General features: G+C 59.1%; 1 protein-coding gene across 2 annotated transcripts in view; it reads right to left on the reverse strand.

Moving 5' to 3' along the window:
- Positions 1 to 17,029, reverse strand: part of STK32C (serine/threonine kinase 32C) — a 77,920-nt gene extending 60,891 nt beyond the window's left edge. For both annotated transcript variants that reach the window (XR_010784002.1, XM_066554510.1), the window contains exon 1: positions 16,875 to 17,029. Coding sequence is in view for 1 of the 2 variants with exons in the window: in XM_066554510.1 (XP_066410607.1) it covers positions 16,875 to 16,959 (85 nt within the window). In the remaining variant the exon portion in view is untranslated. The remainder of the gene's footprint in view (positions 1 to 16,874) is intronic.
- Between the last annotated feature and the right edge of the window lie 1,139 nt (positions 17,030 to 18,168).

Genomic DNA, 18,168 nt, shown 5'->3' on the forward strand with positions numbered 1-18,168 from the left:
TTTGACTTTGTGTTCTGGGCAGCAGCAAACAGCAAGTTTGGTATTGTGATAAAACTGCTGGGCTCACAGCACCAACCAGTGTGTGAGGGATCACACACAAGCATTTTTAACTGAGAACTTAAAAACTGTTGATAACAAGACAGAATTCAGCATTCCTTTTGTTTTTTAAATCACACGACAGGGTTTAAGAGGTCTGAGACGAACACAGATCTTTTGGAGAACAACCTACCTCATTCTCTTTGATATCACATATTCACCATTTATTTTGTGTCTCCTGATCATCACTGCTTTTCCCAAATCTTTATCCAGAACCACTGCAGTTTCCTACAATATGTAACAGTCCCAGGACAACAACTCCTTGTAGCATACAGAGCCCAAGAATATTTTCTACAATCAGCTGCTTCTGGTTTTCCATCAAAAGAGGCTTTTACTACTTGCCACACCAGCAAATTCATTGTGGGTCATGAAAGACAGTCTTGTTCCTCCTGCTGGGGCTGGTGACAGCTACCAGAGCACTGGGAAAATACACCAAAAGGTCAGACTGTGCACCAGCCATGTTGCATTTGAGCTGCAAGAGATGCAACAGCAGAGACATTTCATTTGGAAATGCCATTTCCTTGTTTTCTAGCACTCCAGCACTGCTGCACACACTGCACTGAAGGATGGTCTCTGCTGCAGCATTTCACACCGCTGGAGCACCAAAGAGCAAATCAAAAAGAACAGAAAAAAATCTCCTGAAAAAGAGCTGAGCTGGCAGCTAGGCTGGTGTCTTGGCGACTGGATGGATCAGCACCATGAAAATACAGGAAAACACGGCGATGTCTGGTTTGGGGCTGTGGTTTGCAACATGTGCACGTGGATGACTGCACACCCTCCACCAGCAGCTCCTCCATGGCTCGGAAAGGGGCTCAGGGACTGGCACTGCCCAGGGAGCGTTGGGGTGCCCGTCCCTGGAGGTGGCACCTGGAGGTGGCACCCAGGGCTCTGGGCTGGGGACAGGGTGGGGATGGGGCACTCCACGGGCTGGGAGGGCTTTCCCATTCCCAGTGGCTCTGGGATTCAGTGGGGAACACCTGCTCCAGAAGGCAGAGTCCCTTCTGAGCCCGCTCTGGGTGGGGAGGAGCAGCGTGCCCTGAGTGTGTGTGCTGGGAGCTCATTCAGACATGCCCAGCTGAGGCCGCTTTCCTCACGACAGCCTTGTCAACACAGCGATGATGGCTTGAAAACAAACTCTGGATTTCCCTCTCGAGAGCAGCCACTGGTGGGGTGTGCAGCTCCAGGGTGCTATTTCAGGCACACGGTCCTATCTTTGTCCCAGAGGCTCGTGAGCAGCAGACACGCTCCCAAAATACCTCTGGCTGGGACCAGGGGCTGCGCTGCTCGCAGAGCTGCTGCGGCAGCAGCTGAGGGGCTGGGCAAGGGCTGCTGCTCTCCCCTGGCCCTCCCTCCTGTCACAAACTCACCAGGGGCTCAGGCTGAGCACCAGCAGCAGCCCCAGGAGCTGCAGGGCCAAGGCTGGTGAGCACCGACACCGAGGCAGCACCCACGGGGCTTTGGTGTCTCAGGGACCACGGGGGTCCCCACATGCGGGCCCATCCTCTGCCACTCATGGGGCTGGGCAGGCATTTCCCACAGCTCTGGCAATGGCAGAGGCTCTCTTCAGCAAAGAAGGAAAAATTAGGAGCAAGACAGTGTGAATGAGAGGCTATCACTGCCACGTGCTGGCAGCGACAGTAAATCTGGGGGAAAAAAGAACCACAGGAGAGTGTGAATACCTGAAGATATTTTGCTCGACCCCAGGTGGGAGCAGTGATCCCCTTTGGTGCTCCCTGTCCAACAACGAGCCTGATCTTTCTTCTGGAGGTGTCAGAACAGATTCACTCCATGGGCAGCCCTCACCCGAGCCCACAGGGACTGGGCTGGCCCGCCTGCACCTGCAGGATGGGTGGCCACAGCCACCCAGGATTCATTTCAGCTCCACCAGAAGAGAGCAGAGCCAAATTCACAGCAGATGTCAAACAGAATTATTCACCAAGTGCAAATCCTCTGGGGAAGGCAGACATCCTCCTCCTGTGATAGCAATTCTCTGGAGCACAGTGATGTGCTCTCGCTCTGGAGAGAGGGAACATCTGCCAGAGATCACCCACAGGAGGGGAGCCAGGCCTGGCATTGCCCCCTCCATGGGCTGGGCACCGTGGGGGCTGCAGGGGACAGGGCTGGCCTTTGGCACAGCCCCTGCACAGCTCCTGGGGCCCTTGGCACAGCCCCTGCTCACCCTGCACAGCTCCTGGGGCCCTTGGCACAGCCCCTGCTCACCCTGCACAGCTCCTCTGGCCCTTGGCAGAGCCCCTGCTCACCCTGCACAGCTCCTGGGGCCCTTGGCACAGCCCCTGCTCACCCTGCACAGCTCCTCTGGCCCTTGGCACAGCCCCTGCTCACCCTGCACAGCTCCTGGGGCCCTTGGCACAGCCCCTGCTCACCCTGCACAGCTCCTGGGGCCCTTGGCACAGCCCCTGCTCACCCTGCACAGCTCCTCTGGCCCTTGGCACAGCCCCTGCTCACCCTGCACAGCTCCTGGGGCCCTTGGCACAGCCCCTGCTCACCCTGCACAGCTCCTGGGGCCCTTGGCACAGCCCCTGCTCACCCTGCACAGCTCCTCTGGCCCTTGGCACAGCCCCTGCTCACCCTGCACAGCTCCTCTGGCCCTTGGCACAGCCCCTGCTCACCCTGCACAGCTCCTGGGGCCCTTGGCACAGCCCCTGCTCACCCTGCACAGCTCCTCTGGCCCTTGGCAGAGCCCCTGCTCACCCTGCACAGCTCCTGGGGCCCTTGGCACAGCCCCTGCTCACCCTGCACAGCTCCTCTGGCCCTTGGCAGAGCCCCTGCTCACCCTGCACAGCTCCTCTGGCCCTTGGCACAGCCCCTGCTCACCCTGCACAGCTCCTCTGGCCCTTGGCAGAGCCCCTGCTCACCCTGCACAGCTCCTGGGGCCCTTGGCACAGCCCCTGCTCACCCTGCACAGCTCCTCTGGCCCTTGGCACAGCCCCTGCTCACCCTGCACAGCTCCTGGGGCCCTTGGCACAGCCCCTGCTCACCCTGCACAGCTCCTCTGGCCATGCTGCTGGCACAGATGGGGCTGTGTCAGCTCAGCATCCCAGCACTGAGCCCTGGGCACCAGGGCACCCATCTGCCCAGTGCCCACTGCCCTGGGACACCCTGAGAGCAAACCCCAGGGGATGACCCTGGGCAGCCCCGGCAAGGGAGCAGGAGCAGGGCTGGCAGTGGAAAAACCCCACTGAGCACAGAGCAGGAGGAGCAGAGGGGCCTCTGGAGAGCAGAGGGGGAGGCAGGGCTGCCTTTGGAGATGCCATGCTCAGAGCATGGAAGAATCCAGAGCAAGGCCAGAAGAAGCACTAGCTAAAGTGATTTCCCAAGTAGTGCTGAGGGGCAACACAGACTGAACTGTTTGTTGATATTACAGCCTTTCGATAAACAGAGGCAATTTGTTCTAGTTAAAAGAAACCTGCTATTTTTTAAATAAATCCACAGATTGATCTTTACATCAGAAAGCCATGTAGAGAAACACACAACAGGCTGGAAGCATTCATTAATCAATCCCTAAGTTTGCCTCGCTGCAGCTGTGCTTGTTTTGACACCTGCTTGCGATGCTCCTGCTGTGGCATTTCACATGGAATAAAACCCATGGAGCAGAGCAGCAGCCCCTGGCCCTGCACTCATCCACACTGTACCAGGGTGGCCACAGAGCTCCTGGGCTGTCCCTGCTCCCAGGGCACTCCCGAGGGATCACAGCCAAGCCCCGTGCTGGAGCTGGAGCTGGAGCAGAGCTGGCAGCTCCTGCAGCTGCCCCATGGCCCTGCACTCTGGGCAGCTCAGAGCTCTGTGCCACAGCCTGCACCCCCCAGTGCTCCCAAAGCCTGGTGCTGGTTACAGGAGCAGCACTGCAGGGAGCTCAGAGCTCTGTGCCCCATCCTGCACCCCCCAGTGCTCCCAAAGCCTGGTGCTGGTTACAAGAGCAGCACTTTGGGCAGCTCAGAGCTCTGTGCTGGGCTCACAGCCCCATCCTGCATCCCCCAGTGCTCCCAAAGCCTGGTGCTGGTTACAGGAGCAGCACTGCAGGGAGCTCAGAGCTCACAGCCCCATCCTGCACCCCCCAGTGCTCCCAAACCCTGGTGCTGGTTACAGGAGCAGCACTGCAGGGAGCTCAGAGCTCTGTGCCCCATCCTGCACCCCCCAGAGCTCCCAAAGCCTGGTGCTGGTTACAGGAGCAGCACTTTGGGCAGCTCAGAGCTCTGTGCCCCATCCTGCACCCCCCAGAGCTCCCAAAGCCTGGTGCTGGTTACAGGAGCAGCACTGCAGGGAGCTCAGAGCTCTGTGCCCCATCCTGCACCCCCCAGAGCTCCCAAAGCCTGGTGCTGGTTACAGGAGCAGCACTGCAGGGAGCTCAGAGCTCTGTGCCACAGCCTGCACCCCCCAGAGCTCCCCTGCCCTGGTGCTGGTTACAGGAGCAGCACTGCAGGGAGCTCAGAGCTCACAGCCCCATCCTGCACCCCCCAGTGCTCCCAAAGCCTGGTGCTGGTTACAGGAGCAGCACTTTGGGTAGCTCAGAGCTCACAGCCCCATCCTGCACCCCCCAGCTCTGCCCTGCCCTGGTGCTGGTTACAGGAGCAGCAGGGCATGGCAGGAACCCCAGCGTGTCACAGCCAGGCTCAGAGGCAGCCCAGGCAGCAGGCTCTGACAGAGGGGCTGTCAGCAGGGCTGCCAGGGACACACAGCCAGCGCTGCCAGGAGAGGGGACTGCTTCATCCTGTCCTGCCAAGCCTCTTCTGTGCTGGAAGAGCCACTAATCCATGCCAGTTCAAAGTTCTGAGCAAACCTAGAATCAGGCTTGAATATGAAATCATAGGCCTGTTTGCATGTGCATGAATTATTCATGTGCTTACCATATGCAGCATTGAGCCTTTAGAGTGCAAATTATTGGGGACCAAGCTTTGGCCCTATTTTCTGTGAAGCATAAAGCACGTTTTCCAACAGTGCAAACAATCCAAACATAATGTGTATCATTTTCTGTGTTCCCTGCTGGCTGGTTTTGCCTGCCAGTTCCCATTAAGACTGGAACCAGTGCACAAAAAGCCAAGGTGCAATGCATGGCTCTCCCATGGACCCTGTGTCACTTGTTTCACAGGGCAGTCTAACATGCCACATCTCCCACACAGGAGGCGGCCTATATCCCATATCCTATATCACATATCCCATATCCTACATCCTACATCCCATATCCTACATATCCCATACCCTACATCCCATATCCTATACCCTACATCCCATATCCCATATCCCAAATCCTATATCCCATATCCTATATCCCATATCCCATATCCTACATCCCCTATCCCATATCCCATATCCCAAATCCTATATCCCATATCCTATATCCCATATCCTACATCCCATATCCTAAATCCCAAATCCCATATCCCATATCCTACATCCCACATCCCATATCCTATATCCTACATCCCATATCCTACATCCCATATCCCATATCCCACATCCCACATCCGATATCCCATATCCCATATCCTACATCCCATATCCTACATCCCACATCCCATATCCCATATCCTACATCCCATATCCTAAATCCCATATCCTACATCCCATATCCTATAGCCTACATCCCATATCCTAAATCCCAAATCCCATATCCCATATCCTACATCCCACATCCCACATCCCACATCCTACATCCCATATCCCATATCCTACATCCCACATCCCATATCCCATATCCTACATCCCATATCCCATATCCTACATCCCATATCCCACATCCCACACCCCATATCCCTCGGGCAGTGAAACAGTGAGCGTGTGTGTGCAGTGGTGTCCAGCCAGCAGCAGGGCCCAGAGCAGATGCACCCTCAGCCAGAAATGTTTCTCCCAGTGCTCACGGAGCTCTGCCTGCTCAGAGCAGGACCTGAGCTTTAGCCCAAGGCTGCCCAGCCCAGAACCTCCAAACCTTTCTGACCTTTGTCAGACACCAGAATTAGGAACACAGGAATTCTGCAAGGAACCCGCGTGTGCCTTCTGCTGACTGCCCCACCCACACACCAATGCTGTTCTCTGCTGCCTCAGCTCTTGGGTTCCCAAACACTCCAACAGGTCTTTCTCAATCTAAGTTTCTTCCCCAGTTTCTACCAAGTCTCCCTGTTCCTTGGGTTTTTTTTCCCACCCTGGATATCTGATATACTCATATGATGGCCTTTTGTTGCCACCACGTGATCCCTTTAAACCCCAGGACACAAATCACACCCCAGTATTTTCAGCAGTGATGGCAAATTGTGTGAGTTGTGCATTTTCTCTGCCGGAGGGTAGGAGGGGGTTATGGTCAGGAGAAATAATGGAAAGGAGAAAGAACTCTTTTTTCCTGAGCAAAGGCAGCTGAGGCAGGAATGGAGACCCAAGGAAACACAGCAGAGCCTGCAGTGCTCCCACAGCCTGACTCCTGCCCTCCCCACTCTGCTTCAGAGCCACTCTGGGGCTTCCTCAGGGCTCCAGTGCACACATTATCCATGGAAATACAAAATGGCACTGGTACCTTTGGACAGCCCAGCTGCAACCCAGTGCAAATTTGGGCAGTAGGGCACCTCTGTGCTGGGACAGCCCTTTGCAGGTTACCCTGAAAGTCCTCAGGCATCACCAGCCTTTGGAGCCCGCCAGCTCTCTGCTGGAGCCACCAGAACCAAGGAAAGGTATTTTCTGCACTAATAGACAGAATTGATCAGCTTCCAGAACCATCAACAAAGCTCTAAAGACATTACATTGCAGTTTAATTTCATTTCATTTCATTACACAGCAGGGCTAACCATGGGCCTGTAAGGATTCATGGGCACAGGCAAACCAGCAAACCACGTAATTCTGAACATCATTCAGTGCCTGCATGTCCTCAGCACTCCCAGGTACTGGGGGAGCCCTAGCAGCACCTGAGATGTAAATGAAGACATCAGCACTGGCACACTGGCACACTGGCACATCTCATTGCCTGGCAGTGCTCACACACTGTTCCCACATTTCCCAAGCACTTCTAATTTTCCATAACTGTCACAGAGAGCAATTTAATTCCTGAAGAACAGTGGCAGAGGGAAAGAGGACACTGACATCTCTCCTCTTGTGCAGAGAAGCTGAGCCGCTCTCAGTTCAGGACAGAAGCACCAAGCCAGGCCCTGCCAGCATGGATCCCCTCGCTGGCACAGTCCAGGTGTGGCACACACCTGTGCAGGTGCTGGCACAGCCCTTTGCAGGTGCTGGCACCCCCCCTTTGCAGGTGCTGGCACACACCCGTGCAGGTGCTGGCACCCCCAACAGCTGGGAGGGACCCCCAGCCAGCCCTGGGACCTGCCACACTCCTGTGCCACAGTCCTGTGCCCTGTTCCTGTGCCCTGTTCCTGTGCCCTGCTCCTGTGCCCTGCTCCCGTGCCACAGTCCTGTGCCCTGTTCCCGTGCCCTGCTCCTGTGCCCTGCTCCTGTGCCCTGTTCCTGTGCCCTGTTCCTGTGCCACGTTCCTGTGCCCTGTTCCTGTGCCCTGTTCCTGTGCCCTGTTCCTGTGCCCCGCTCCTGTGCCCTGTTCCTGTGCCCTGTTCCTGTGCCCTGCTCCTGTGCCCTGCTCCCGTGCCACAGTCCTGTGCCCTGTTCCCGTGCCCTGCTCCTGTGCCCTGTTCCTGTGCCCTGTTCCTGTGCCACGCTCCTGTGCCACGTTCCTGTGCCCTGTTCCTGTGCCCTGCTCCTGTGCCCTGTTCCTGTGCCCTGTTCCTGTGCCACGCTCCTGTGCCACACTCCTGTGCCCTGTTCCTGTGCCCTGTTCCTGTGCCCTGCTCCTGTGCCCTGTTCCTGTGCCCTGTTCCTGTGCCACGCTCCTGTGCCACGTTCCTGTGCCCTGTTCCTGTGCCCTGCTCCTGTGCCCTGCTCCCGTGCCACAGTCCTGTGCCCTGTTCCTGTGCCCCGCTCCTGTGCCCTGCTCCCGTGCCACAGTCCTGTGCCCCGCTCCTGTGCCCTGTTCCTGTGCCCTGTTCCTGTGCCCTGTTCCTGTGCCCTGCTCCTGTGCCACACTCCTGTGCCCTGTTCCTGTGCCCTGTTCCTGTGCCCCGCTCCTGTGCCCTGTTCCTGTGCCCTGTTCCTGTGCCCCGCTCCTGTGCCCTGTTCCTGTGCCCTGTTCCTGTGCCACGCTCCTGTGCCCTGTTCCTGTGCCACGCTCCTGTGCCCTGTTCCTGTGCCCTGTTCCTGTGCCCCGCTCCTGTGCCCTGTTCCTGTGCCCTGTTCCTGTGCCCCGCTCCTGTGCCCTGTTCCTGTGCCCTGTTCCTGTGCCCTGCTCCTGTGCCCTGTTCCTGTGCCCTGCTCCTGTGCCCTGCTCCCTTGCCCTGCTCCTGTGCCCTGCTCCTGTGCCCTGTTCCTGTGCCCTGTTCCTGTGCCCTGCTCCTGTGCCCTGCTCCTGTGCCCTGCTCCTGTGCCCTGTTCCTGTGCCCTGCTCCTGTGCCCTGCTCCTGTGCCCTGCTCCTGTGCCCTGCTCCCTTGCCCTGCTCCTGTGCCACACTCCTGTGCCACACTCCTGTGCCCTGCTCCTGTGCCCTGTTCCTGTGCCCTGCTCCTGTGCCCTGTTCCTGTGCCCTGTTCCTGTGCCCTGCTCCTGTGCCACACTCCTGTGCCCTGTTCCTGTGCCCTGCTCCCGTGCCCTGCTCCTGTGCCACACTCCTGTGCCACACTCCTGTGCCCTGCTCCCGTGCCACACTCCTGTGCTACACTCCTGTGCCCCACTCCTGTGCCACGCTGGGACCCCAGAGCCCAGCTCGGGCAGCTGTCAGAGGCGAATCATGGGGTGCTCGGGCCAGGATGTGCAGGCAGGTGTGGACACTGCACCCCCACAGCCAGGAGGGGCTCCACAGCCTGCTGAGGGACCCCGCATCCCAAACTGGGGAGCAGCTGCACTGAAAGCACTGGGAGAAGCCAGACCTGCCCGTCCACCCCGGGCTCATGAACAACGGGCTCAGCCGTGTCCCTGCCTGAGCCCACGCTCAGCCCTGACCCAGGGCACGCCAGCACTGTGGGTGAGCCGGGCTCCATTCCAGGCATTCCCACCAGGAATAAAGCAACATTCAGAAGGAAATGCAGGCTCTCCCCAGCCCTGATGTGACACACCAAGGGCCCAGCCAGCCGCTCCACCCTTCAGCACCCCAGCCTGAGACGGTGAGAGCAGCACAGTGCACAAAGAGCAGCTTTTCTCATTCCTGGGGAGGCTTTCCTTGCCCACTGCTATGCCAGCAGGCACGGCCCGAGGTGGGTGAGCCAGCACTGCCAGCACAGCACGGCTCTCCAGCCACAGCTGCCCCTGCTGCTCTCTGCGGGCCCCGTGTCCTGGGACCTGCAGCCCAGGAAGCACAGCTGCAGCCTCTGGCAGTGCCAGCCCTGCTGGGAAGGTCACCACGCCAGCCCTGGGGACGTGGGGGAAGGAGGGCACATCCCCAGCCACGTGCTCCTGCATCTTATTCCCAAATCACAGGAAGCCCATTCCAAGCTAATCGTGAGGACTGTGGCCTCCACAGAATACACCAAGTATTAATCTGATTTAATATTTCACTCGAATGGTACTTTCAGTGACTTTTCCTTGATTGCCCTTGTCCCTCCCTATCCATCAAATGTCCTTCAAACTGCTGTTGTGTTTGTTCCTTTTTTGTTACTCCAGCTCCATGCGAACAGTCTCGGCTGCCCTGAGGACTCATTTCACCCTGATCTCCTCTCCTCAGATCTCCCACAAACACATGAGCCCCTCGAGAATGGCTTTTCTTGAGGCTTGAGCCAGCACTGCTGTGAGCAGACCACAGCCAGCAGGGTGGAGAGGGACAGCACAGCCATTAAACAGCTCAGAGCCAGTCACCCCATACTGCCCATGGTACCCCACACCTCCATGGCTGGAAATTGCTGAATTCCCAGGATTTAACCTATTTCTGCATTACATGACACACTGCAAAGCTTCACCCCTAGGAAAGTTTACTGTGCTTGGCAGGAATGAGGGGCAGTGGCTCTGCTGGGCACAGAGAGCCTGGAAGAAGTCAGACCCTGGGCAAAGCATCCCAGATCCAGGGGCAGCCAGAACAAAGCCCTGCTGAGGATGCTAAACACAGCTTTGCTGACACCTCCTTGCAGTTCCCACTCCCTCCTCCCCCCGCTTGCTTACTTAGCTACCACTTTGATAATACAGAAAGGCTTTTTTCTCTTGTGCTTAAATATCAGGGAAGGCATCTGTGCTCCCAGCCCACAGCCATGAAAGTCAGGCTATGGGAAAGTTCTCCCTGCAGTCTGAACAGGGAACACTTCAGTCAGTGGTGTGCAGAGCATGGACATTAACACATCTGTACCTGACCCCAAATAAGGAGTATCTGGGATTTTACACCTGCCTTACTGGGCACTTGACCATAGATTTCCAGTAAAAGGGAACATTTCCTGCCCAGGGCTTGCAAGCCCTGCCCAGCTGAGGTGACAGTGGGGATCTGTGAGGAGCAGTGGGGCAGGAGGAGCACGGCTGGCGCCAGCATCAGTGACAACGCTCAGGGCACCAGGGGACACAGCCAGGCCATGCTGGCTGCCCCAAGACCAGCGCGTGGTTTACGGCACTGATCACCTCAGAAGAGAGAGAGAAACTTTTCCTGATCCATCACCCAGGTCCCTTCTCCCAGCAGCACAGCAGGATGTCCCCACACCTGCCACAAGCCTGGCCAGAAGGGTTTGGGTGCCCCAGAGGTGAAGGACACAGAACGAGGGAGGTCAGGCTTTGCTCCCCATCCTTCCATGCCCTGTTCCCCCAAACCTCTGATGGTCTGGCACCATGCCCTTGGCTCCCTGAAGGTCCCAACCTGTGGAACAAAAAGTTATGGGGAGGAATCCCAAGCTGAAAAACTGCTGCTGAGAGCTGTGGAGAACACTGGACATCTCGCTGCCATGGGCAGTGCACCTGCACACCCCACACTGCTGCCCTGGCTCCTGCAGCTGCCTTCCAGCCCCAAAGCCCAGCCTGGGCCTCTGGCCAGCGCTGTCTGAGCTTGCTCCTGAGAGGGGACACAGCACACAGCACCCAGGGACACCTCACAGCACACGGCACCCATGGACACCTGAGAGCACATGGCACCCAGGGACACTGCACAGCACCCATGGACACCTGAGAGCACACAGCACCCAGGGACACCTCACAGCACCCAGGGACACCTGACAGCACACGGCACCCATGGACACCTCACAGCACCCAGGGACACCTCACAGCACCCATGGACACCTGACAGCACACAGCACTCAGGGACACCTCACAGCACAGGGCACCCATGGACACCTCACAGCACCCATGGACACCTGACAGCACACAGCACTCAGGGACACCTCACAGCACACGGCACCCATGGACACCTGACAGCACCTATGGACACCTGACAGCACACGGCACCCAGGGACACCTCACAGCACCCATGGACACCTGACAGCACACAGCACTCAGGGACACCTCACAGCACAGGGCACCCATGGACACCTCACAGCACCCATGGACACCTGACAGCACACAGCATTCAGGGACACCTCACAGCACACGGCACCCATGGACACCTGACAGCACCTATGGACACCTGACAGCACACGGCACCCATGGACACCTCACAGCACCCATGGACACCTGACAGCACACAGCACTCAGGGACACCTCACAGCACAGGGCACCCATGGACACCTCACAGCACCCATGGACACCTGACAGCACACAGCACTCAGGGACACCTCACAGCACCCATGGGCACCCAGGGACACCTCACAGCACCCATGGACACCTGACAGCACACAGCACCCAGGAACACCTCACAGCACAGGGCACCCATGGACACCTGAGAGCACATGGCACCCAGGGACACTGCACAGCACCCAGGGACACCTCACAGCACACAGCACCCATGGACACCTGACAGCACAGGGCACCCAGGGACATTGAACAGCACACAGCACCCAGGGACCCCTCAGAGCATCCATGGACACCTCACAGCACATGGCACCCAGGACATTGCACAGCACATGGCACCCAGGGACACTGCACAGCACCCATGGACACCTGAGAGCACACAGCACCCAGGGACACCTCACAGCACAGGGCACCCAGGACATTGCACAGCACATGGCACCCAGGGACACCTGACAGCACCCAGGACACCTCACAGCACATGACACTCAGGGATACTTCACTGACCCGGGCTGGCCCTGAGCACACACTTCCCACAGTCAGGCTGCTCCACCGGGAGAGCTCCAGCCATGAGCTATAGAACTGGAAACGTGTTTAAAAGTCGATTTTGATGCAAGTAGGATAAACACAGGCGCCTGCACCCGACCCCCTTACAAAACACCATCTGCATTCTGGCAGAGTCAAAGAAGGGATGGGGGGAAAAGTGATTGAGACAAAAACGAATAATGATGAAAGTCACTGGGCTGCACCATTAAAATCTTGTGCATCAGCAGAAGAAACTAACTCAGCATCAGGACACGGACAGGAACCCTGGACCACTGGCCTCGTGTCAGCGAGGGGAGGCACAGCTAAGCACAAAGCAGCAGATGGCTTCACAGATTCTCATGTATATTTACACACAGTTTTTTTAGTAAACCACTTTGATTCAGGAGAAACCACATCCAAAATGCACTCTTGAAATTCCTCTTCAGACACAATTGCATAGAGAGATAAATCTTGCTGCGGTTTCCCCCCTCTCTCATGTAACACAACTGTGGGCAATGCTATTAGCACTAAGTGTGCCCTGTATTTCCTCCTGCTCAGCCCTGGTGCCCGAGTCCAACAACTCTGCTAAGCATTTTCCAGATAGCTGGGTTGAAACATTCCCATTGGCTTCACCATTACAGGTTTTCCTCACCTGGCATAAAAAATAAATTTAAAAGAAAAATAGTATTTTTTTCTTCTAAACAGGAGGGAGATGTCCATAAAGCTTGCTTGGCTGTTTCCCAGAACAACAGCATAATTCCTGCCCAAATGGCAAACAAGCCTCATGACTTTTGTGCCTCCTCTCGCTCTCCAGCTCCTGCCAGGAGGGCACAGCCGGGGGGTCGGGCTCTGCTCCAGGGCACAGGGACAGGAGCAGAGGGAACGGCCTCAGGCTGGGCCAGGGCAGCTCAGGGTGGGCACAGCAGGAATTTCCCCATGGAAAGGGGGCTCAGGAACTGCCCAGGGAGGGTTGCACTGAGTGCTCTGGGCTGGGGACAGGGTGGGGATCCCTTGGTGGGCACAGCTGGCACTCGATGATCTTGGAGGCTTTTTCCAATGCAAATGATTCTGTGATTCTGTGAGACACCCCAGTGCCCCGTGCCCTGCACAGAGACGCGGCTCAGCCCGCAGACAGGCACTGCCCACCCTTCCCTTGGGCTGGAGAACAAACCCACTCCTCTGGTGAGGAGTTTTTAAAAACTCCTTAAAGATATGTGAGGGACAGAGACAGATATGAATAATGAACCTCGAAAAGTCCCTGCAGATGAGGGTGTGTTTTTCCTGATGAAAATCAGCCCACAATGATAATGCAGGACCCACAAGCCCACTACGATTCACTGAGCCCACCTTACTCCAACACACCTCAGCTCCGAGTGCTCCACCCTGCAGCCCTTCTGTCCTTTTGCCTTGCCTTCCTCTTCCCATACTTTTCTCCTTGCTTTGTTTTTGCTCCTTCCCCTCCATTCATTAACTTTCTGTGTTCATGAACAGGGTACAATGCACCTTGCCAGAGCTGAGCTCTCACAAAGGCATCCCTGGGCAGCATCTCCAGCTGGACAGGCTGCAGCTCCCTCCCAGCTGATGGATGTGCAGCTTGCCAGCTTTTCTGTGGGACTGGAACCAGCTGGAGCAGCAGCTCCCAGAGCCAGAGAAACCCATGTCCCGCATGCCAGGGCTGCCTGGAAGCACACACAAACACACAGGCACTGTCCTCTCACAGTCAGCTTTCCTGCTAGTTAACCCCAGCTGTGAAATCCCAGAAATCTCTGGCAGGCTGTGTGCAAGCAGGGAGAGCAGGGTGGGCACGCTGCAGTGGGCAGGGCACCCCAAGGCGTGGACAGGTGTGCCCAACACACAGCACCAGGCACACCCGGCCTCACCTGGCACCACGGCCACGGGAAGGCTCCTGAACAGAGGGATGGGGACAGCACAGCAGCCAGGAAGGGAAGCAAGGAGGGAGCAGCACAGCTGCCCCTGGGGCACGGCTCCCCAGAGCCCAGCTCTGCACTGCCTGGCCCTGGATGGACCAGGAGCCAGCCCCACGCAGAGGCTGCACCAGCCCAGCTTCCATCTCTGCCAAAGAACAAGCCCAGCCAGCACTGACAGAAAAGATGCTGAAAACGTGGGGAGGGTTGAGAGAAGGTCCTTAGGACATACTCTGGAATACCAAGGTAACCCTTGGCTCAGAGAGCTCAACCCACACATCCCACCAAGCACAGCAGCAGGTGTGCCCTCCCAGAGACAGGGCTGTGACACACACATTGGTCCAGAGGAGATCCAGCAGCAGCTGGGGCTGCACAGGGGCAGGCTGAGGAGAAATGGCCATCCTTAAACAGCAGAGAACCCTCTGGAGGCAGGTGTTCCACTCCAGAGAGAGCAAACACATCCCTGCTCACCCCAGCACATCCCCGTGCTGCCCCAGCCACAGTGCTGTGACAGGAGCCAGTGACTCAGTGAAGCCCCAAACCAGTCCCCAGGGAGTCAGGGACAAAGACTGTAAGGTCTGCAACGATTTGGAGTGGGATCTTAGTACTGGTTGTGTTACTAGTGACTACAATAAACGCTAACCTTCTATTTACATACACCCTGACAAATTAACAGAGATTATCTGCTGGATTTCAGCAGTCAGGCTCATCCTGTGCAGAGATCCATCACAAGGAACCACGTATGGGCAAAATTGGACATACCAAATGGTCTTTTCTTTTTTATATTTTTAATTGATTTCTCATTATATTGTTGTCAGTAGTAACTCTTCCACATTATGTCACACACAAACCCAAGTATCAACTGGCTTCTTTATCTAAGGAAGTTATTGGGATGTCTTAGGAGATCACCATAGCAACCGTGCCATGACAGTAAATATGAGTTCACTGGAACAACACTGTAATTGCTCTGAGCACACTTTAACAAGGAATTATGGAAAAGCAGGAGACATCAAGGAAGAGATGTGCCAATAATTGGGACACAGCGAAAGCGCTGATTGAAAGGACCTGGAGAGGTGTTCCCAGGCTCCTGTCAGCAGCCATTCAGCTGCGGAGCTCACTCACCCTGGCTGCCTGCACACAGGCTCAGGGCAGAATTAAAAGCCTCCCAGAAAGAAAATTTGTTTTCAGAATGTAATTGCAGCGAAGCCTCTGATTTGAGTGTCCTTACTCGGCTGGCTCAGTGTGAATTGCTAATAAAAACGTGTTGGAGAAATCAACCAGCTCCTGTGCCAGGAAAAGTTTGCCTGATTTAACCCGTCAGCTGCCAGAGCAGCACAGGCAGGTGTGGTCCCCTCACCGAGGGAATCCCAGCAGACCCTGACCCTCACATCACTGCACTCAGACCCGGACTAACACATCGAACTCCAGGTTTATCCAGCACACAATTCCAGCACCCCCCCACACACACAGGGATTTTTGCGTGTGCTCGCTTGGTGCCACAGGGCCAGCGCAGCATTCAGGAGTGTCCCGGCCATCTGCTGGCCCCATGGCTCTCCCGACTCTTCCCCCACCCACAGTCAAAGTTTCCTTCCTTTGCTCCTCTAAAATTTCACCCCGCACCCGGCATTTCTAATGCAGCGGTGGTATCTCACGGCGTATTCCTAACCCTCCCAGTTTGTATTTTGGGGAAAGCCCCAGAGCAGCTTTCTGCACTGGCAGCAGTGCTCGGCGCTGATGCCGGCAGCACTTGGCTCTCCCTCGGTCCAAGCGGGGCTGTCCGTGCACAGACCCAAACTCGCTGCCGAGCCGTCCCCTCGCCCCCTCCCCAGCGCCCCGTTTTACCGGCGGCCGCCCCGTGGCCGTGGGGTGGCCGTGGGCAGGGTCCCGCGTCCTGCGGGAGGCAACGCCCGGCCGGACCCCCGGACACGGCCCCCGCTGCCCGCTCCGCCGGGGGACCCCGGGGCCAGGCGGGGCAGCTCGGCACCCCGGGACAGGGCACCCGGGACAGGGCACCCCGGGACAGGGAACCCCGGGACAGGGAACCCCGGGACAGGGAACCCCGGGACAGGGAACCCCGGGACAGGGCACTCCGGGACAGGGCACTCCGGGACAGGGCACCCGGGACAGAGAACCCCGGGACAGGGCACCCCGGGACCGGGCACCCGGGACAGGGAACCCCGGGACAGGGCACCCCGGGACCGGGCACCCGGGACAGGACACCCCGGGACAGGGCACCCCGGGACAGGGAACCCCGGGACAGGGAACCCCGGGACAGGGCACCCGGGACAGGGAACCCCGGGACCGACACCCAGGGACAGGGCACCCCGGGACAGGGAACCCGGGACAGGGCACCCCGGGACAGGGAACCCCGGGACAGGGCACCCCGGGACCGACACCCCGGGACAGGGCACCCCGGGACCGACACCCCGGGACAGGCCACCCTGGGCTGGGCACCCCGGGCTGGGAACCGGGGCTGGGAACCGGGGCACCGCGGCAAAGCCGCCGCCAGGGCAGGGCAGGGCAGGGCAGGGCAGAGTGCCCCAGAGCTGGACATTCCGGGCAGGGCAGGGCAGGGCAGGGCAGGGCAGGGCAGAGCATCCCGGGCAGGGCGGGCACCCCGGAGCATCGCGGTCCGCACTCACCGTCCTCTCGCTCGTCGAAGACGGGTCTCTTGGAGGAGGAGGCGCTCGCTCCCATCCTCTTCTTCCACTTGCTCCAGGGAAACATCGGGGCAGGCGGCTGGCATGCCCTGCGGCCTCTCCCCGCCGGCCCGGCGGCTCCCGCGGCCGGCCCCGCCGCCGCCCTCAGCCGCCCCGCGCCCCGGCGCCGCCCGCCCGCATGGCAGCGCCCGGCGCCGCCGCCTCCCGCCCGCTGCCCGCGGCGGCCACAGCGCGGCGGGGCGGGGACACAGCGGCGGGAGCGGAGCGGGGCCGGGGGAGGCGGGCGGGGCCGAGCGGGGCGGGGTGAGAGGAGCGGGGCCGGGAGACGGGGGCGGGCCGGGGATGCGGGCAGGGGGGTGGAGAGGGACCGGGGAATGGGGGCAGTGGGGTGGAGCGGGACCGGGAGCCCGGAGCCAGGGGCGGGCCGGGGGATGCGGGCGGGGCGGGGTGAGCGGAGCGGGGGATGCGGGCAGCGGGGTGGAGCAGAGCGGGGCCGGGGGCCGGGGGCGGGCCGGGCGGAGCAGGACCGGGGGCGGGACCGGGGCGGGCCGGGATGCTCCTCCGGCCCCGCCCGCATCCCCCGGGCGCGGGGCCGGGCCGTGGCCGCGCCGAGGGCGGCGCTCCGGGCCCCCGCGGCTCCCCGCGCTGAGCCCCGCCCGGCCCGCTGTCCCCGGCCCGCTGTCCCCGGCTCGGTGTCCCCGGCCCCGTGTCCCCGGCCCCGTGTCCCCGGCCCCGTGTCCCCGGCCCCGTTATTCGAATCTCACGGCGCAGACCGCACGGGCAGGAGCGGCCGCCGCGCTGCGGTGCAGCCCAGCCCAGCCCAGCCCAGCCCAGCCTTTCCCCGGCGCTCGGCGGGGTCTGTGCCAGCGCACACCGCTCGTCCTGCCTCGGTCCCTGGGGCTCACTGCCGATATCGGAGCTCACTGGAAGCCATTCCCCCTTGTCCTGGCACTTGTAAACAGTCTCTCTCCATCCTTTTTGTAGGCCCCCTCCAGGCACTGGAGCGCCGCGATTAGGTCGCCGCAAAAATTTTTATTTTCCGTGCTGGCCAATCCCAGCTCTCTCAGCCTTTCCCCATGGGATAGGTGCTCCGTCCCTCAAACCATCTCCGTGGCCTCCTGTGGACTTGCTCCAAAAAGCCGATGTGCTGGCGTGCCCAGGCTGGAGGCGGCTCTGCAGGTGCGGTCTCACCGGTGCGGGGCAGGATCCCCCCTGCCCTGCTGCCCTCGCTGGGGGATCAGCCCAGCACAGGGGGGTTCTGGCCCCTGAGCTGGCG

The sequence above is a fragment of the Molothrus aeneus genome, chromosome 8 (genome assembly GCF_037042795.1).
Source record: "Molothrus aeneus isolate 106 chromosome 8, BPBGC_Maene_1.0, whole genome shotgun sequence".
NCBI lineage: Eukaryota > Metazoa > Chordata > Aves > Passeriformes > Icteridae > Molothrus > Molothrus aeneus.